This window comes from Pongo abelii, chromosome 3, assembly GCF_028885655.2.
Source record: "Pongo abelii isolate AG06213 chromosome 3, NHGRI_mPonAbe1-v2.0_pri, whole genome shotgun sequence".
Classification (NCBI taxonomy): Eukaryota; Metazoa; Chordata; class Mammalia; order Primates; family Hominidae; genus Pongo; species Pongo abelii.
In genome coordinates this window covers 120,669,644-120,688,271 of record NC_071988.2, presented here as the reverse complement: position 1 = coordinate 120,688,271, position 18,628 = coordinate 120,669,644, and the positions used below count along the sequence as shown (strand labels likewise).

Below are 18,628 nucleotides of genomic sequence, written 5' to 3'. Positions count from 1 at the left end.
CTGGTGTTGCCTTTTATTGGAAATGTATTTTATCTCCATTCTTCATCAAGATCCTTGGGCCTTGGGTCAAGACCCAGGTCCACACACAGAGATTTTCTGAGGTCCAAATCCAAGTTGGTAGGCCCTGTATGCAAATTAGTTTCACTTCCTCTGAGTAACCAGCTCTGCATACCAAAGAGTGAGGAGCTCTTGATAAACTACTAGAGAAAATCTGATACCATCCTAATCTGTCAACAAGCAGCCTACATTCAGAAACCCGAAAGAATTACTCAAGTTTAGAGACAAATATGACCATTTTTGTATTTTGAAAACAACAGAAAAGAAACAATTTTATACAATCTGTTAGAAATTTTAAGTTTGGACATTTAAACGTCCAAATTTAAAACTCGAAAAAGTGGATACTAAGAGGGGACCTGTTTGATTAAGGGAGAAAAAAATAGTTTGTATTTTCACCTTTTGTGCTCTTTCACTGAGCTGAGCCTGTTTCAGATTACACTTAGGAACTTCCCTCAAGCAGCAGGACAGCCTGCTTTTCCTGTTTAATAATCACCAGACTACAGAGAAAGCTCAGGATCCAGCCTTCTGATCTACCAGTCACCTGCGTACCTTTGTACTTTCTACAGTGAAAGTTGCAACAGGATCTCCCTTTCTCAATAAATTCATCTGTGGTGGAGAAAATCAGCATGAGTACTACAGGCCAAGTAGGTGCAGTCTTATTCTTTATGTCGTGTCATATCTTTCTCAGTTTGTGTGCTCATCTCTTTACCAACATCTCATTGCCCAGCTAGTCTCTGGGCTCCTAAAGGTGAGAGGCCGTCATAATCATAGTATCTCTCCTCCTCCTCCTCTCCTTTTTCCTTAATTCCCTTTTGACTTCCCTCAGTTCTCTCGTCTCTTCAATAAGTAATGTCCAAGCCCTTTATCAGAATTTCCAGAGTCAAAGATATATCCCCTTCTCCAAGGATCTCACAGAGAGACAATAATTATAAAAGAGCAATTATAAAGCAATATACAAGGATAGTAAAGGAGAAAGAGAATGGGAGCCTCAAGGAAAAGCTCATAACCTAGCTTGGCTTCCCAGAGGTGATACTGAAGGGGAAATCACTGGAGAAATATGAATTCACCAGGTAAAGGAGAAGTGTGTGCAGGCAGATAAAACAACATAAGGAGTAATACAGAGACTGAGAAAATATCCCATGCCAGAAGCTTCAGAATATGTTTGGGGGCTGAAAGGTAAAGCCTGAAACACAAAGTGACAGGAAATAAGGTTGGAGAGACTGACAGAGAGAAAATCCTGATGTCAGCGGATCCAGGTAAGCAAATGGTAACAACATCATTTTTAGATAGGAGATTGGTGTGATTAGGATTATATTTCAAATGGCAATGGTATAAAGGGTGATTTCGAAGGTGGTAAAAGCAAGAAAGAGATAAAGCAGAAAGCTTTTCAGTACTAGCAGGAGTGGAGAAAAGGAGACATATCCCAGAAAAATTTAGACTGTGAAGACTGAGGGACAGAAAAATTGAGGCTACTTCCCAGGTTTCTATCTTGGGTGAGTGAACACATTGCATGGCTGCTAGTTGAAATAGAGGTAGCAGAGGGACGAATATATTGAGTGTTTTTTCCACTAGTGCATGGTGGAAGGTGGAGATGGGAAAAAGAAATAATGATATGTTCATGTTTTAACATGTTGAGTTTAAGATACCTCCAGTACCTTCAAACAGCAAATGAATACATTAGCCTATAACTTAGGGAGAGATATGTCCCATAAATATAGATTACTCACATAAAGGTAGTGGTTGAATCTGCAAAAATAGATAAGACCACACAGAAAGAGAATTTATAGTGACAACAGTGGTGGCCTGAAATCAGAACCTTTAAGAACTACCTTGCCAACAACAACTTCTCCAACCTCAATCTGCCAGTAGACACCATTTGATGATTGCCTCCATTCCTTGCTCCATAACTCACCCTTCCACCCCAAAACTGATTTTTCCCATGCTTAGGATCACAAATAACTCCCACACTGTAATGCCATTCCTACCCTGAAACAGCCACGAGGCCAGTTTATTCATAGTAATATAAAAAGTGTGACATCTGTAATCTCACTACTGGGTACCTACCCACAGGAAAATAGTATATTAAAGGTATACCTGAACTTGCCTGTTTATTGCAGCACTATTAACAATAGCAAAGATATAGAATCAACCTAAGTATCCATCAACGGATGAATGGATAAACAAAATGTGGTACATATACACAATGGAGTACTATTCAGCCATAAAAAAGAATGAGATCCTGTCATCTGCAGCAACAGGGATAGAACTGAAGATCATTATCTTAAGTGAAATAAGCCAGGCACAAAAAGACAAATATCACATGTTCTTACACATATGTGGGAGCTAAAAAGTTTGAACACATGGAGGTAGAGAGTGGAAAAATAGATAACAGAGACTGAGAAGGGTGAGTGGAGAGGATGATGAGAAGTGGGTGAAAAGGTACAAACATGGCCAGGCGTGGTGGCTCACGCCTGTAATCCCAGAACTTTGGGAGGCAGGATATCGAGACCATCCTGGCTAACACAGTGAAATCCCGTGTCTACTAAAAATACAAAAAAATTAGCCAGGCATGGTGGCGGGCACCTGTAGTCCCAGCTACTCGGGAGGCTGAGGCAGGAGAATGGCATGAACCCGGGAGGTGGAGCTTGCAGTGAGCCGAGATCGTGCTACTGCACTCCAGCCTGGGCGACAGAGCGAGACTCCGTCTCAAAAAAAAAAAAAAAGAAAAAAAGTACAAACATACAATAAGATAGAAGGAATAAATTCAATGTTTGATACCAGAGTAGGATCACTATGTTCAACAAAAATGTATTATACTCAGATAATGGACACCCTGAATACCCTTACTTGGTCACTACACGTTATATACATGTAACAAAATTTTTCATGTACCCCATAAATAGGCACAATTTTTTTTTTTTTGAGATGGAGTCTCGCTCTGTCGACAGACGAGTACAGTGGCATGATCTCGGCTCACTGCAACCTCCGTCTCCCAGGTTCAAGCGATTCTCCTGCCTCAGCTTCCTGAGTAGCTGGGATTACAGGTGCAGGCCACCACACCTGGCTAATTTTTGTATTTTTAGTAGAGATAGGGTTTCACCATGTTGGTCAGGCTGGTCCCAAACTCCTGACCTCAGGTGATCCGCCCATCTGGGCCTCCCAAAGTGCTGGGATTACAGGCATGAGCCACCGTGCCTGGCCAATAGGCACAATTTTTTTAATTAAAATCTTTAGAAGTATAACATCTATCCTCTTGGTTATGTTACATTTTGTAAATATAGTTGGTATTTTCAAAACTAATTTGAATACAGAGGCTGATAGTACAAGAAAACTTAAATTGGGGTCAGAAAGACTACCTTCAGCATATATTTATTCTTTTTTTTTCTTGAGTGCAGAAAATTGGACTAATCCAATTTAGTGATTCTATAATCACTAATATAGCAATCTTCCAACTCCCAAGCTTAAGGAGTTTCTCTTTCTGCCCCTGTATTCTATTTCCCAGGTTATCAGATGCAAAGCAGCCATACTCTGGAAGCCTGGTGCACCATTTTCTATTGAGGAGGTAGAAGTGGCCCCACCAAAGGCAAAGGAAGTTCGCATAAAGGTAAAAAAAAAAAAAAAATCACACCAAAAGCCAAAAGCCGGAGCTTCTTACTGTAAGTTATATATCTTATCAGGATATTCAACTCAGAAAAAAAAATAATAAAACTACATATCTTTGTATTTCTTTTTCATTAAACATTTCCATCAATTTTTAAATCCAGCCAGATAAAAGGTTATGGAGGTAAAGCATAGGCTAACTGCCCAAAGGATAAAACTCAGGCTTATTTACAGGTATTGTACTAATTATTAATTTTAAAAAATTCTACCCTCAAACCCTATTTTAATCTGTACTTGTAAATTTTTATGGCATCATTCATAATACTTGTCTTGAAATATTTTGAATAAAAATTGTTTGATTACAGACAAATCATCTCTGAATCTGGAAACTCAAGTTAGAGCTGGAAGGGCCTTAGGGATACCTAATATTTTACAGATGCGAAGACTGAAGCCAGCTGCGGTTTAGTGACTGGTCACACAGCTAGAAGAGTAAAAATATAGACTAATTTTTCTCGGCTGAGCGTGATAGCTCATCCCTGTAATCCCAGCACTCTGGGAGGCAGAGGCAGGAAGATTGCTTGAGTGCAGAAGATGAGAACAGTTTTTCTCAACCTTGGTTACCTATTTGGAATCAGCTGGAAGCTTTGAAAAATGCTGATAACCAAGTCCCATCCCCAGAAATTCTGAAATTGTGATTTAATTAGTCTGGGGTGCAGCCTGGACACAGAAAGTTTTTAAATTGTCTCCAGATGGTTCTATAGGCCTCCTCCAAACTAGAAAATAGTTTACCTGACTTGCAGTTCAGAGTCCTTTGTTATTATTTTCATTATAACAATAAAGAATAAGTACAGTTTAATGACAGATTACAAAGAGACAGTCATTTTCTAAGTCATCTCATCTGCACAGTTCTTGCCTTCTTCTCAGAGAGCCTTCTCCATCCTACATCCCCTATGGAGTAAGCAGTGAGCTATTGGGTTGTCCACATCCACTCCCCACCCACAGGGTCACAACTCATGCAACCAGGTTTGGACCCTCACTCAAAGACATTCAACCATTATCAGACAAGCTACACATCTGAATCTCTCACCAGTGAATTTGAACCAAGATATGGGCACTGTAGCAGAGTAAGTGATGGCAGGCAATGGTGAGGTTGGGCAGACTCATCACTTGTAACTGTTTTTAACCATGATCAGCAAAATAAATGGAGAAAGCCAATCTGCAGAGAATAATAAGTGAATGCAACTATGCCCATATTGAATCAAAGTAAAGAGATAAAGAGAATGACTATTTGGTAAATGTCTAGGTCTATGAGGTCTGATAGCACTTTCTACAGTTGGATTGCAGGCAATTCAGGCAATTTTATGGTGTTGTTCCAATAATCCTCCTTTTACATGCACAAATTTCAATATATTTCATTTCTTGACTAAAGAGTGTGTGCATGCGAATGTGTGGCTATGTGTATGGAAACTTCATATTTATTTTAGAAATGAAGAAACTGAGACCCAGAAAGAAAAATTTATCCCCAAGTTCACACAGCTGAGAAGGGGGAGAGCCAGTATTTCATTCCTGAACTCTTAACCACTGTTCTGGAGTGCCTTCATTTTAAACTGTCTGGCTAACTTACAATAAAGTGGGATTATGACTTGTACAAATAACAAAACTATAAAGCTCACTTGTAAAATAAATTAAGGTTTTAATTAAATTATAATAGGAAACATTATTCCTTTGCCTCCTGTGTTCCAATTTCTTTATTTCATTTCATTTTAGAGACAGGGTCTCACTCTGTCACCCAGACTGGAGTGCAGTGGTACAAAATCATAGCTCACTGCAGCCTCGAACTACTGGGCTCAAGTGATCCTCCCACTTCAGCCTCCCAAGCAGCTTAGACTACAGGTGCATGCCACCATGCCTGGCTAATTTATTTATTTATTGTAGAGATGTGGGTCTCACTATTTTGCCCAAGCTGGTCTCAAACTCCTGCCCTTGAGTGATTCTCCTGCCTCAGCCTCCCGAGATGCTGGGATTTTAAGCATAAGCCACTGCACTCAGCTCAATTCCTTTATTTTTATAGTCAGTCTTTCTCCTCCACACTTCCATCTGCAAGATCAGTGAAGCCAATTGAGACCTCAGACATCAAGTCACACTGCAATTTTACAGCTTCTCTTCTGACCCCATTCTACCCACCCTCCCCAGTAAATTTTCAATCATGATCTTGATTCTGAAATCAGCTAATGAAAAATATTTCATTGCTTTAACAAATTATTATTGACCCTTCCCTAGAATTAAAACTGATAAGAAATGAATGCAGTGTATAAATGGAGAAAATCAAACTAGCAAAAAGCCTTACAGTCAACAACTCTAAAACACCATTATCTGAAACAGCAGGAACTGCAGTACTCTTTGCCTTCCATACAGGTTGTGGCCACCGGACTGTGTGGTACAGAGATGAAAGTGTTGGGGAGTAAACACTTGGACCTCTTGTATCCCACCATCTTGGGCCATGAAGGGGCTGGAATCGTTGAGAGTATTGGAGAAGGAGTAAGCACAGTGAAACCAGGTAGGAATTAGCACCTGGTAATAGGAAACAGCAACAACTTGGAACCAACATCAAGAAAATGATAAGCACCCCTTAAGTATGTCAGGATCAAGTGAAATAAAAGGTGAAATGTTGCCAACTTCTTAGAAAAGGAGGGATAATTACTTGTAAGTTACATAAAATACTAAATATATTGTATTCTTTGCATTTACATTTTGAAAATAAGAAAAACAAGAAGTAGAATGCACTGAACCTGGACTTGAAAGTACAAATGAGACAAAAATTTATGAAAAAAAGGTTGACTGCGGTAAACTATTGAACAATTATTTAAATGAGGCATATGATACATAATCAAACACATTAGTGGAACCAAATAAAGAAGCAGTCCAGAATTGAATCCAAATAAACATAAGAAGTTAATGCAGCATGAGGTTTGTCTTTCAAACTCAAGAGTGGAAACAGATTATTCAACAAATTGTGTTGAAACAACCAGATAGTTATCCAGGCTAAAAAAGTAAATTGGGTTGCCATCTCATTCTTTATATAAAAAAATTATACATGCATCTAAAAATTAAATGTGAAAAGTAAAACCATAGAAGTACTATAAAATAACATGGGAGAACACTGTATTATCTCGGAGGAGGGAAGGAAATTTTAATCAATACAAAAAAATACCCAGAAGATGTAAAATAGATATTTATATAATAAATTTGACAACGTAAAAATTACATAGATTCTGCATGTTTTAAAAAAACCCCAAAAGTCAAAACCCAGTATGACAATGGACCAATTTTCTTAATATAGAAATAATTTCTTTAAAAGCAATTTTTAAAAGCTGAGTAAAAAAATGGGCAAACAAAATACATGTCTAATTTAAAGAAATATATATATGAATGCTTTTAAACACATTAAAATATGCCCAACCTCAGACATATTAAAAATAAATAACATTTTAAAAGGCTAGGGGTGGGAAAAATGGAGAGATGTGGTCAAATGGTATAACATTTCTGCTAGATAGGAAAAATAAGTTTTTTGAGATCTATTGAACAGCATGGTGATTACAGTTGATAATCAATTATACTATATTTCAAAATTGCTAAGAGTATACATTTCAAATGTTCTCACCACAAAATATAAGTCTTCAAGTGTTTAACATGTTAATTACTTTGATTTAATCATCCCATATTATATACACATAATATCACATTGTACCCCATAAATATATAATTTGTCAATTTACAATAAAATTTTAAAATGCATTGAAAAAACACTTTTTCCCTAGCAGAGCGGCAAAGATTAAGAAGTTTGATAATATATAGAGTTGACAAGAATATAGGCAGACAGCTCCCTCATATCTTATTGTTTGGAATGTAGATTTGCTCAACTCTAAATGCAGCAATATGTAATATCATTTAAATGTATATATTCTCAGACACAACAGTTTCAATTCTAGAAACTTATTCCATAGATATATGTTCATGTACTCATTTTCTATTGCTGCTGGAAAAAATCACCACAAATATAAGTTTAAAGCAACACAAATTTATTATCTCAGTTTCTATAGGTCAGAAATCTGAGTGGGCTTGGCTGAGTTTTCTGCTCACGTTTCAAGGTCAAAATCAAGGGAGTAGACAACTGGGTCCTTATCTGCAGCCTCTGGAGAAAAATCCACTTCCAAGTTCATTTAAGTAGTTTTCAGAATCCAATTCCTTGAGGCAGTAGGACTGAGATCCTTATTTCCTCACCAGTGGTCAGCTCCCTGAAATTGCTCACACTTCTTCTGTGGCACCTTCCAGCCTCGAAGCAGCCATGGCCCACTAAATCCTTCCACAGGTGTTAAGTCACTTTTACTTCCTCTTCTGCCTTCCTCTGCTCTTCTTCTTTTGCGGGCTCATGTGATTATCTTGGGTCCACCTGGATAATTCAGTATAATCTCCCTATCTTAATGACAACTGATTAGTAACCTTAGTTACATCTACGGAGTATCCCTTGCCATGTAGCATAACATACTCACAGGCATGACACCACAACATAGTCACAGTTTCTAGGGATTTGTGCAGGATATCTTTGGGAGGGCATTTTAGAACTCTGTCTACAATAAGATACTCATTGCATTATTGGTTTTAGTGTTGGGGTGGAGAGAAACAAAGAACAACCTAAATATCTATCAGTGTTCATGGCACTGGTTAATGATGGAGCACTATATGTACTAAAATAGAAAGCTCCATGATACAGTGTTAAGTAAAAAAGCTAGGCCCAAACCAGGATAGATAGCATGCTTACCTTTGCATTTTTAAAGGGGTTACAGCGCTGAAAAATATCATGGTTACTGGTCAGAGTACCTGTCTCTAAGATGGGGAACTGGGGAATGGAGTGATAATTTTCACTTTTGTGCAGTTTAAATTTTTACCGTATGTATGTGTTACTGTTTTAAAAATAAAAATAAATAAAATAGAAGAAACTAAATCTTAATAAGGTTTTTAACTAAAAGTATAAAACCAATTTCTCTGGTTTACAGTGTTAGACCATGGGGGCAGCCAGTAAAATACATCACAGGCAAGCTCTTCTAATCATGTCCTGATACTTTGACCACTACTAGAGAAATTTGCCTACCTTTGATCTCTAAGGTCAAGAAGAAAGGGTTGATGTCAAACAGAGAATAGCATAGAAGCAATTTTTTTCTCCCTAATCCAGAGCTTACTCTGTGAGTATGTGATATCCATACTATTTTAAATTCAATCCCTGAGAGAGGAAATTAGTGTTGAAAATGTAAGAAGAGATAAGACTTGACTGAATGGATATATGACAAAAAACCATTTCATACTCCAAAACGAGCTTACAAAAGAGGCAAATCTGGGGCCAGTTCCTCAAGATTCAGCCACTGAGCCCAGGGCTGGGCCCAGATGCTAAAGACATTCTCTCTTTTTGTAAGTATTTGATATTCTTTGTGGTGTCAAGCACAATTGAATGTGGAAATAATTCTCAGCTGTCATTTCTTCTTGGGTGCCTTGCTGTCAAAATCCTGAAAGACAGCTATCTCTTTACTTCAAAAAATAATATGTTAATAAGACATGATTTTGCTCTTTTAGGTGACAAAGTTATCACACTCTTTCTGCCACAGTGTGGAGAATGTACCTCTTGCCTGAATTCTGAGGGCAATTTTTGTATACAATTCAAGTAAGTTTTTACTAATATTTTCTTTTTGAAAACTTAATTCACTTTCTTTGGAGAAGATCTAAGCTTTCTAATTCAAAATAAACTTTGTGTTTTGTTTTTTGTTTTTTGTTTTGTCTATAAAAGACAGTCAGAAACCCAACTGATGTCTGATGGTACCAGCAGGTTTACCTGCAAGGGAAAATCAATATATCACTTTGGTAATACCAGCACCTTCTGTGAATACACAGTGATAAAGGAAATCTCAGTTGCCAAGATTGATGCAGTCGCTCCTCTGGAGAAAGTATGCCTAATTAGCTGTGGCTTTTCCACTGGGTTTGGTGCTGCAATCAATACTGCCAAGGTGAGGGGCATTTATACCCATTTGGAAGGGAATTATTGGGATATGGAGTTGAAAGGCCTCTTGCATCTTGGTCATGTCTTATCATACCAAAGGAAAAATCCCAAGCCTGACTCCAAACATCCTTGAGTTCTCTGCTATCTACCTAGTCATCCCACACCATCTTCAACATTTTTCCCATTCCCTCTTGGTGAGTAGTAAATGACAGATTAAGTCTGGATACCATTCACAAGTGGAAAGATCAGGAATTACTGGAAATTAAATCTAACATAGTTACAACATGACTCTGTGGCCTTTCATATTCCAGTTTATTCTTTCTTTCCTTATACGAATATTTTCAGAGCCATTCACTGTCCCAGGTGCTAGAATTCAGCAGCTAACAAAACTCATGAAGCTAATATTATATTGCATGATATATTAGGTAGTGATAAATGCTAATAAAAAGAAAAGGAGAGTAAAGGAACCAAGTGATGAAGTAGGTGTTACTACATTAGACAGATTGACCAGGGGATCCCGCTCTGGCTGAATGGGCTGCTATTGAACTCTTGTTTCTAAAACATCACTCAAACCTTCCCGGCTCCCTTCTTAAAGGTGCCGTTGAATTTTAGGACTTTGAATTTTCCAGTGTCCATCAGTCCCAATACTATACTGAGAGATAGAATGGAAAAAAAATTATTTAAATTAGTCCTATGTAGGACAGTACTCAATAAAAAAAAAAGCCTTTGCCTTCACAAGGCATTGACCCTATAAGTAATGAAAAATTTACAGATACCGAGAGAGAGAGAGAGGCAGAGAGAAATGGTTGTAGGAAGATAGAGATAATTTTAAAGAACTCAAAAATATCTGGAATTAAATACACTGTCAAATAAGTCTTAAGATTCAATGAAAATTCATTTAAACTACTACTCAGACTAATTCCTGGGACTTGAAACTCTACTTTCAGGTAGTTTTTTGTTCCTGTGACAAGAGTATTCCATATCTAGAAATATTTTTGAAAAATCAAAACTTTCTAGTTATAATATGTTATGTATGTAAACATCATTTGCTTATGAATCATTAAAAAATACATGCATATAGACTTAGCCTTCCCAACCGAGTAAAGGTGTATGTTCACTTTGCTTTTTGTTTTCTGGGTTTTCTGCCTGTATGTGTTTAGGTGACTCCAGGTTCTACCTGTGCTGTGTTTGGCCTGGGAGGAGTCGGCTTGTCTGTTGTCATGGGTTGTAAAGCGGCAGGAGCAACCAGGATCATTGGAGTGGATGTCAACAAGGAGAAATTTAAGAAGGCACAGGAATTGGGTGCTACTGAGTGCCTCAACCCTCAGGACTTAAAGAAACCCATTCAAGAAGTTTTATTTGATATGACAGATGCTGGTATAGACTTCTGCTTTGAGGCCATTGGAAATCTGGACGTTCTGGTATGTAATCCTCTGGAGTGAAAATTACCAATACTTTTACCAGTCATCGTTTTAGATTATAGTTGAATGAGCTTTTTAAAATTCCCTCCACTTTGCTCTATTTAATTTTCCTTGTGTTCTATGACATCTCAGCTGGTGCCCTCTGTGTACTCCTACAAATTTGTTCACTATCCCAGATACTAAATCTAGAACTTTCATATAATTTCAAAGCCAGAAGTTTTAAAAAGATAAAGTTAAAATTTGATTAATGACCTTATAAATCAATGTGCTTTTCACTTTCAGTTGTCTTTCATGTCAGATCTGAGATAAGTTTCCAAGAAAAATATTTACTAGTCATGATTAAAAGGGTTCATTTCAAAAATGAAGGGGAAAAAAAGTGGTGGTTTTTCTGGCTAAACATGGTTTATACAAAAGAATAGAAAGTGAGGGGAAGTTACTTAAAAATCTGTGGCTTGTTTTCTTTGGGGATTTGAAGAAATAGTGTATTATTAGGTTGCATGGCTCTATCTTCTAGTCAGCTGTATGGAAACTCAACAACTGCCTCTTCCAACTTGGGCCCTTTTCCCTGCATAAAAAATCTTTTCATGATTCATCATACATAAATTCCTTTATCTGTAAGAAGATACAGCATAACCTTTCTCACACTCTTACTCTGAGAAATAGCCTTTGAACATAACGAATGTAACGGTGTCTGTTTCTCACTTTGCTATCATCTTATTATATAAATATCTGTCTTCTTAGATGTCTAAAAGAAAAATGTCAATTCTTACCAGCCACCTGCATCAGTAATAATTTTTATAAAAATTATTTTTATTATTATCACTACTGTGGATGTTTTTACTATTTTCATTTTTGTTATTTCCATTTATTGAGTCCTAAATTGCCAGGTACTATACTAGGCAACATACAACGTCTTATATGTGTTTCATAGCATTCTTACAAGATAAATGTTACTTCAAATGAGAATAGGGAGAATCAGAAAAGAAAGTCATAGACCATTTAGGAGTTAAGCTGAAATTAAGACGTAGGCTCAATCCTCACATACATATTTTAACCCCCATACTGTATTGCATCACTTTCTAACAGGCAGCTGCCCTCGCCTCCTGCAATGAGAGCTATGGGGTCTGTGTGGTTGTTGGGCTGTTGCCTGCCAGTGTTCAACTCAAAATCAGTGGCCAGTTGTTCTTCTCAGGACGTTCTTTGAAGGGTTCTGTTTTTGGAGGTATGGATGAAGCAGGGAAATGTGGAAATGCCTGAGGAGGTGAAGGTGGGAAATAGAAAAATGTACCATAAATGCTTAAGAAAGGACATAAAACAACAGCTTTATATTACAGATTTTTTTTCAATATATGAATACCCAATATAAAGGGATGGATAGTGGGTGTATCTAGTGCCTCTTGGAAAGCTTTCTCTCATGCAAAGACGGAGAAGAGGTTTCTTAATTGATTGGTAAAGAATTCAGTGTCCAACGTTTAAAGCAAACTCTAAACTGAAAAGAAGGCAATATTGTAATCTATAACTATACTTCAGCAAAATTATACACCTGCCAGCTGGGATTCTTTGGAGAATATACTTAGCCAGTAGCTGTCATTGTTCAACTCATGTAAAATCTTATCCCAAACAAATGAGTTGTCATGCTACCAACTCAAATATATTAAACACAATGGATTCTTGATTTAAAAGAAATACTATTGATTAAAAAAATAAGAATTATTTTACCCAGAGGAAAAATATCTGATAGAATCCTTTGATTTTCTGTTTTTTACCTGTCCTGGAACATTTTTATAGACTTTAGAAGAGTATTTTATTGAAAAAGTAGAAGACAAACTAAATTAAATAAACCTGCTTAAGATTCTGGGCTCATAAGCAAGAAATCTGAAATTTATGAAGAAATGTATTTATCCAGAAACTCTGGGCAATCTGAATGCCTGGGCAAAAAGAGATGAGAATTAGAGGAGTGCCTGAATTACTTGCACAAGTGAGCTGTCTGTAGTCCCCAAGGAAGCTATGGCAGCATGTTATTACAGATATTAGAAGCCTTACCTAATTCATTTATAAAGAGTAGATACATGGCAGGACCAGCAAGAAAAAAAAAGTAATAATCCAGTTATATATATAATCTATTAAATAGAGGAACTGTAATTTCAGTTCCTCTATTTAAGATCATTGAATACATCCATTGCCATTTCTCTCTATTGTATTTATAGATGATAATGTTAATTCAAAATACACATACTCAGCTAAGTCTTGTAAAAATAAGATTACCAATATTCTTAAAACCCTCAGTGAATGAAACTAATTCACTGGCCACTCTAGCACTCATACAGTGATCATTAATGTAAATTAGTTTATTCCACAAATAGTACAGTCCTCTGGTTCAATGATTTTCAATCAACAATAGCATCTAACGGGTGTTGGACAGTCCTGCTAAACCTGCTACAATGTGCAAAACAAAGAATGTTCCCTACCCAAAATGCCAGTAGTGCCCTTGTTGAGAAACACTGCCTAGTCCCGTCTGTGGTCCTAGAATTTTCTTTCCTATGTCATTTGGTTGAAATAAGAAAAAAAGCAGAGGGTTGACATAGATGTAAAAATGCTTTATCAGATCACCAATCAAAATATAAAAACAAATAGAAATATACACTGGCCCTTCATGTCATGACATAGAACAGTAATTAGAATTCTTGGTTACATGTAACAGAAACAAACTCAAATTAAAAATAAATCTATTAGAAGAGCTTGCGGTAGTTTGGAGAATGAGTTGGGGAGCCTAACCTAAGCTAGAACCAAGAAAAGCAAGTAATTGTCAAGATCCTATCAGAGATAGGATCAGGAAGGGGAACATCACACTCTGGGGACTGTTGTGGGGTGGGGGGCGGGGGGAGGGATAGCATTAGGAGATATACCTAATGCTAAATGACGAGTTAATGGGTGCAGCACACCAGCATGGCACATGTATACATATGTAACTAACCTGCACATTGTGCACATGTACCCTAAAACTTAAAGTATAATTAAAAAAAAAGATCCTATCACAGAATAATCTGCATAGAACACTGAGCAGATTATGCCACATTACACTTTGCACAATTACACCACACCCACCCATTCTACCAATGAGCAGACTGCCAAATTCTGTGTGGTAACTCACTGAGCGTGGCACTTAGCACAGTGCTAAATTTAATGCATATCTTGAAAATCACGGGAATAGAGAAAATACAATGCTAAACTTATCTTACCTTAGCTAACTCCATCTTTGCTTGTGCAATTCTTACTTCCAGAAAGAACATTTTATTCTTATATTGCTTTGTACACATTCTTTTCCCAAGAGCTTTCACTGGGACCGCTGCCACAGTGAGAGTTCTTCTTTTCCTTTAAGCTATTTGACTCTTATGAAGCAGCAGATCAAAACATACACATGAGGGAATGCACACACAAAAAAAATGTGCTATATTTAACATCTGAATTCCTTCTTTTCATGATTCCCAAGACCTTGGCCTTTGTTATACATTAGATATAGATTCACTGCTCCCCAGAGATTGCAACATGACACCAGGAACACCTCAAGGCAAGGTCCACATTCTATCTGCTTTGAATTAATTCTCCTTTGTAGTACCAGAAGTCTCCTTTAGGAACACAACCCTCTACATAAGGTGTGTGGTTGGGGTAGGCATTCTCCTGATGACTGAGGCAAGTAAACGGGACAGCCTTAGATTTTCTCAGTCAAAGCCAACAACTTCAGCAGTTACTGTGAATGACCTTTCCTTTATAATGAAGCCTCATGTATAAAATTCATCATTAATCTGTATTTCCAGGCTGGAAGAGCAGACAGCACATCCCTAAACTGGTTGCTGATTATATGGCAAAGAAGTTGAATCTAGATCCACTAATTACTCACACTCTGAATCTTGATAAAATCAATGAAGCAGTTGAATTAATGAAAACTGGAAAATGGTAAACTGCCCACATAAATTTTATGTCTGTGTGTTTGAGACCAAGAGAAAGGGTGTATTCGCTTGGGAGTAGAAGAAGGGTCGTCCCTGCTGCAGAAGCTGTATACAGATAATTGAAGAGGCTTTCAGGAATTTGTAAAGCATCTCCTTCCCCTCTGCATTTTGTTTTATTTCTAGCTAATAAAATACATAATCCTGAAAGTATTTAAGTGTTCACCTACCATTACCTTTGCCATTAGCATTTATTTCCAATATGGATTTTTTTTTTATGTGACACATTAATGGAAGTCAGCTTGTAAAATTGTAGCTCAAGTTTAAAAACATAAGAATGTAGTTCACAAATAGGCCATTGTTGTATTTGTTGTTCTACTTTGGGGGAGAAGAGGAATTATTCATAGGATTCCAAATTCTGAATCCTATCTTTGGCCCAAAAAACAGAAACCAGCCATAACCCAGAAATTGGCATTCCCCCATGAGTATAAGCTTGCTTACCTACTTTTTACCCTTGGAGTTTCATGTCTTTTTTAAAAATCTTCCCATGGCTTATTTAATCTTCTCATTTTTCACCTAAAGAGAAAAAAAATCTAGTTTACTGCTCTACAAAGTGAGAATTTGAAATCCAAAACACAAATGTTGCTCTAAAAATGTTCCAACCTTTTTTCTCTTCTTCTTTTTTTCAGTATCCGCTGTATCCTGTTACTTTAAGTACAATATAATATATGCAAGACCCAAAGGATATTTCACCAACTCAATGGCATTCAATGTAATTTTCATGATTTAGAAGAATTATTCACTCAATCCCATTTCTATATTCTGACTTCTGATTCACTCTGCGGTGGACCTATATCTGGCTTCTGACCTAACCATTTCATCAAAATTGTTCTTATGTAACCCAGTGTCACCGAGGATCAGCCTCCTTTTCAGAGCTAGATTACGGTTGACTTGAATCACCCAACTCCTCATCCTTCAGACATAAAAGGTCAATGCAAGATGCTCCCATTTTCATAGTTCCTCTACCTGTGGACATTTATATTCTTGTACACTATGTCTCTCTCACAGGCCTAGACATGAAACTCTGCCATTTTACTCTAAAGAAACAAAACTCCTCGTTAATGAGTTTATTGAAGATTCAGGTTAACCTGAATCAAGTTAACCCAGTCTCAAATGCTCATTTCTCCTATCTCCTTGGCACAAATCTCTCCTCTCCTGGATTGCCAAAGGAAATTCAAATTATTCTTCAATTGGTCAGGATGATTTGACTATCAGCAGTTCATAGTACCCATCTTCATAACTAAGCCACCTAGGGATCCAGCAGAAAAAAAAGGGGTGAGGGGAGTCATCATACATGAGGTGGATCGTTTACCAGGATCCACACTTCCTACAAAGCGGTTGTAATATTAAACAACAAAACTGTTTTTTATTCGAATCTTCACATAAAACAGGAATAATTGTATACTTTCTTACTAATGTGTCCCATGGAGTTTTTCCTCCAAGAAGTGGCTTAGGGGAAAATGAGCCCCAGTAATGCTTTGTGGCATCCAATCCTTCTACCCTGACCCTTTGACTTTCTGCCCCAGCCCCTCTTAGTTCTCCTAGAATCAGGACCAAGGTTAAGTGCCCTCTTGAGATATGACTTCCTTCCTTTCCTCTTGGTACAAAAAGAGCCTATTACCAACCCTCATACACACAACAAGAGTTCCCTTCCTAGTTGCAGACTCTCCTGCTCCAGCTGGACTCCCCTAGCTCTGGGCTCCCACTAGATCACACAGGGGCCCCTGCATGTCAGCAAACTTTGGCTGACCTTGGGAGACCAAAAAATGGAATATCATTTTTTGATCTAAACAAAATAGTTTCCTGATTTAACACTGGCCAGGAAGGTGGGCTGCACCCTCAATCTCTCTCTCCCGTCATGGTTTTCACATGATATCAAAGGACTCTCATAAGAGTCTGATTCTCATGAGTTGGGCATCCTGTGTTTCCCTTTAGGGGCCTGCTTCTTTCAAATAGAGGAGATGGGTGCTATGAAACCTATTCACTCTGGACTTGGGATGGCTCTTCTCCATCTTCCCAAGTCTGAGCTGGAGCCTCCATGCCCAAATCTGCTCTGCTCTTCTATTTCCTGACAGCAGCTAAGGCATGCTCCTGTTCTGCCCCCAAATTAACCTTACTAACAGTGAGAACTTGGCGGAGTCTTCGGGTCTTGGGAAATCCAAGTTTTCCCAGAAATGTTTTGTTGTAAACAGTGTCCACACTCTTTGCTCCAATAAAGCTCGGTTCCTTAAACCACTTTGAATGTCTTGTTATGTTGTAGTTCATTGCAAAATTCACCTAATTTTATCACAAATGCAGGAACTTTTTTTCCTTCCTGTTAATATACAATCAAACATATTACCAAGTACTGGAGACTATCTATATCACTGTATAACCATTCACTGTTGTTGCCAGCTTCAAGCCCACATTTGAATCCTATCAGGCCCAGTAAACTCTGTGAATAGACTCTGTGAACTGTCTCTAAGTCCCACTGTTTTGTCCACATTAAGTGTCTTGTTCGAAGCACAAAGTAAAATCTTTCTTTCCAATCCCTGTCACTGCACTTCCCTAGACAGTCACTACATGGGGCAGTTTATGGACTTCAGCAATGTTTACCTAACTCCAGATCCACACTATAAGAGTCCAGCCTTCAGGGAGAGCTACAGTTTTTTACAGCTTTTGCCTGCATAATGAGAAGCTTTAAGTTTTTCATATTTTTACCTGAGAACAAGAATAATTACATTCTAGGCTATCACCCAACAATAATAAAATAATAAGTGTCCATGCAATATAAATGCCCCATACTAACACAAAAGGTACATGCAAAAGCCCATTATTGCACCACCAGGAATATGCACTACCAGACATTGAGAGTTAATGTTCCCTGATAATTTTCAAGTGAGAACCATCAGCTCCTACATATTCACAACGAAGCCTTTATATTGGTATTGGCACAAGCTTCTGAAAATGTTTTAAATCCTATACACACCCTCAGTTTCCTATTAAATGTTGTAAGTTAACACTAGGGTTCTCTCTAGTGGTGAAAATTTGACATTTGCCTACACAATAATTTCAAAAGAATTTTATTTCTCCCACTTATTTCTCTCTAACATCATTCATAAGCCAGATGACCAATCACTGGGGGACTGACAAAAGTATGAACTTCGTTCTCTGTTTTGTTTTGTTTTTGCCTTTTTGATGAGCTTTGATAGTCTCTTAACTAATCACTCACTCAACCAACATTTATTTAGTAATGTACATAGTATTGAAGACTCATACAGCTTGACATCTAGGGACACATATATGAAAGTAATTAAAATGCAATATAGTAACTATTATGTCAGAGGAACAATCAACCAATAAACAGAGGGAAAAAATTAGTCCTATCTAGGAGAGATTAGAGAAAAACACACAGAGAAGGAAACCTCGAGTTGAGCCTCAATGGGTGCATCAGGTTTTGCCAAGTGGAGAAAGAATATTGCGAGCCTATGTAATAGCATGAGAAAAGTTCAAGTTGGTGA

General features: G+C 37.5%; 1 protein-coding gene and 1 long non-coding RNA gene across 5 annotated transcripts in view; one reads left to right on the top strand and one right to left on the bottom strand.

Annotated features, from left to right (window-relative positions):
- The first annotated feature begins 589 nt into the window (after window positions 1-589).
- ADH6 (alcohol dehydrogenase 6 (class V)) lies at window positions 590-17,363 on the top strand. The gene is given in 9 exon segments (NM_001132761.1): window positions 590-701; window positions 3,560-3,661; window positions 6,073-6,214; window positions 9,283-9,370; window positions 9,494-9,710; window positions 10,864-11,124; window positions 12,211-12,346; window positions 14,940-15,078; window positions 15,758-17,363. Coding segments are annotated over 9 exon segments (1,128 nt in total). The 5' UTR covers window positions 590-683; the 3' UTR covers window positions 15,783-17,363.
- LOC129059038 (uncharacterized) overlaps window positions 11,959-18,628 on the bottom strand; it is a 51,038-nt gene continuing 44,368 nt past the window's right edge. For all 4 annotated transcript variants that reach the window (XR_010139753.1, XR_008524653.2, XR_008524655.1 and 1 more), the window contains exons 2-3: window positions 15,570-15,644; window positions 11,959-12,377 (exon numbers count right to left, since the gene is read on the bottom strand). This is a non-coding gene — a long non-coding RNA (uncharacterized LOC129059038). The remainder of the gene's footprint in view (window positions 12,378-15,569; window positions 15,645-18,628) is intronic.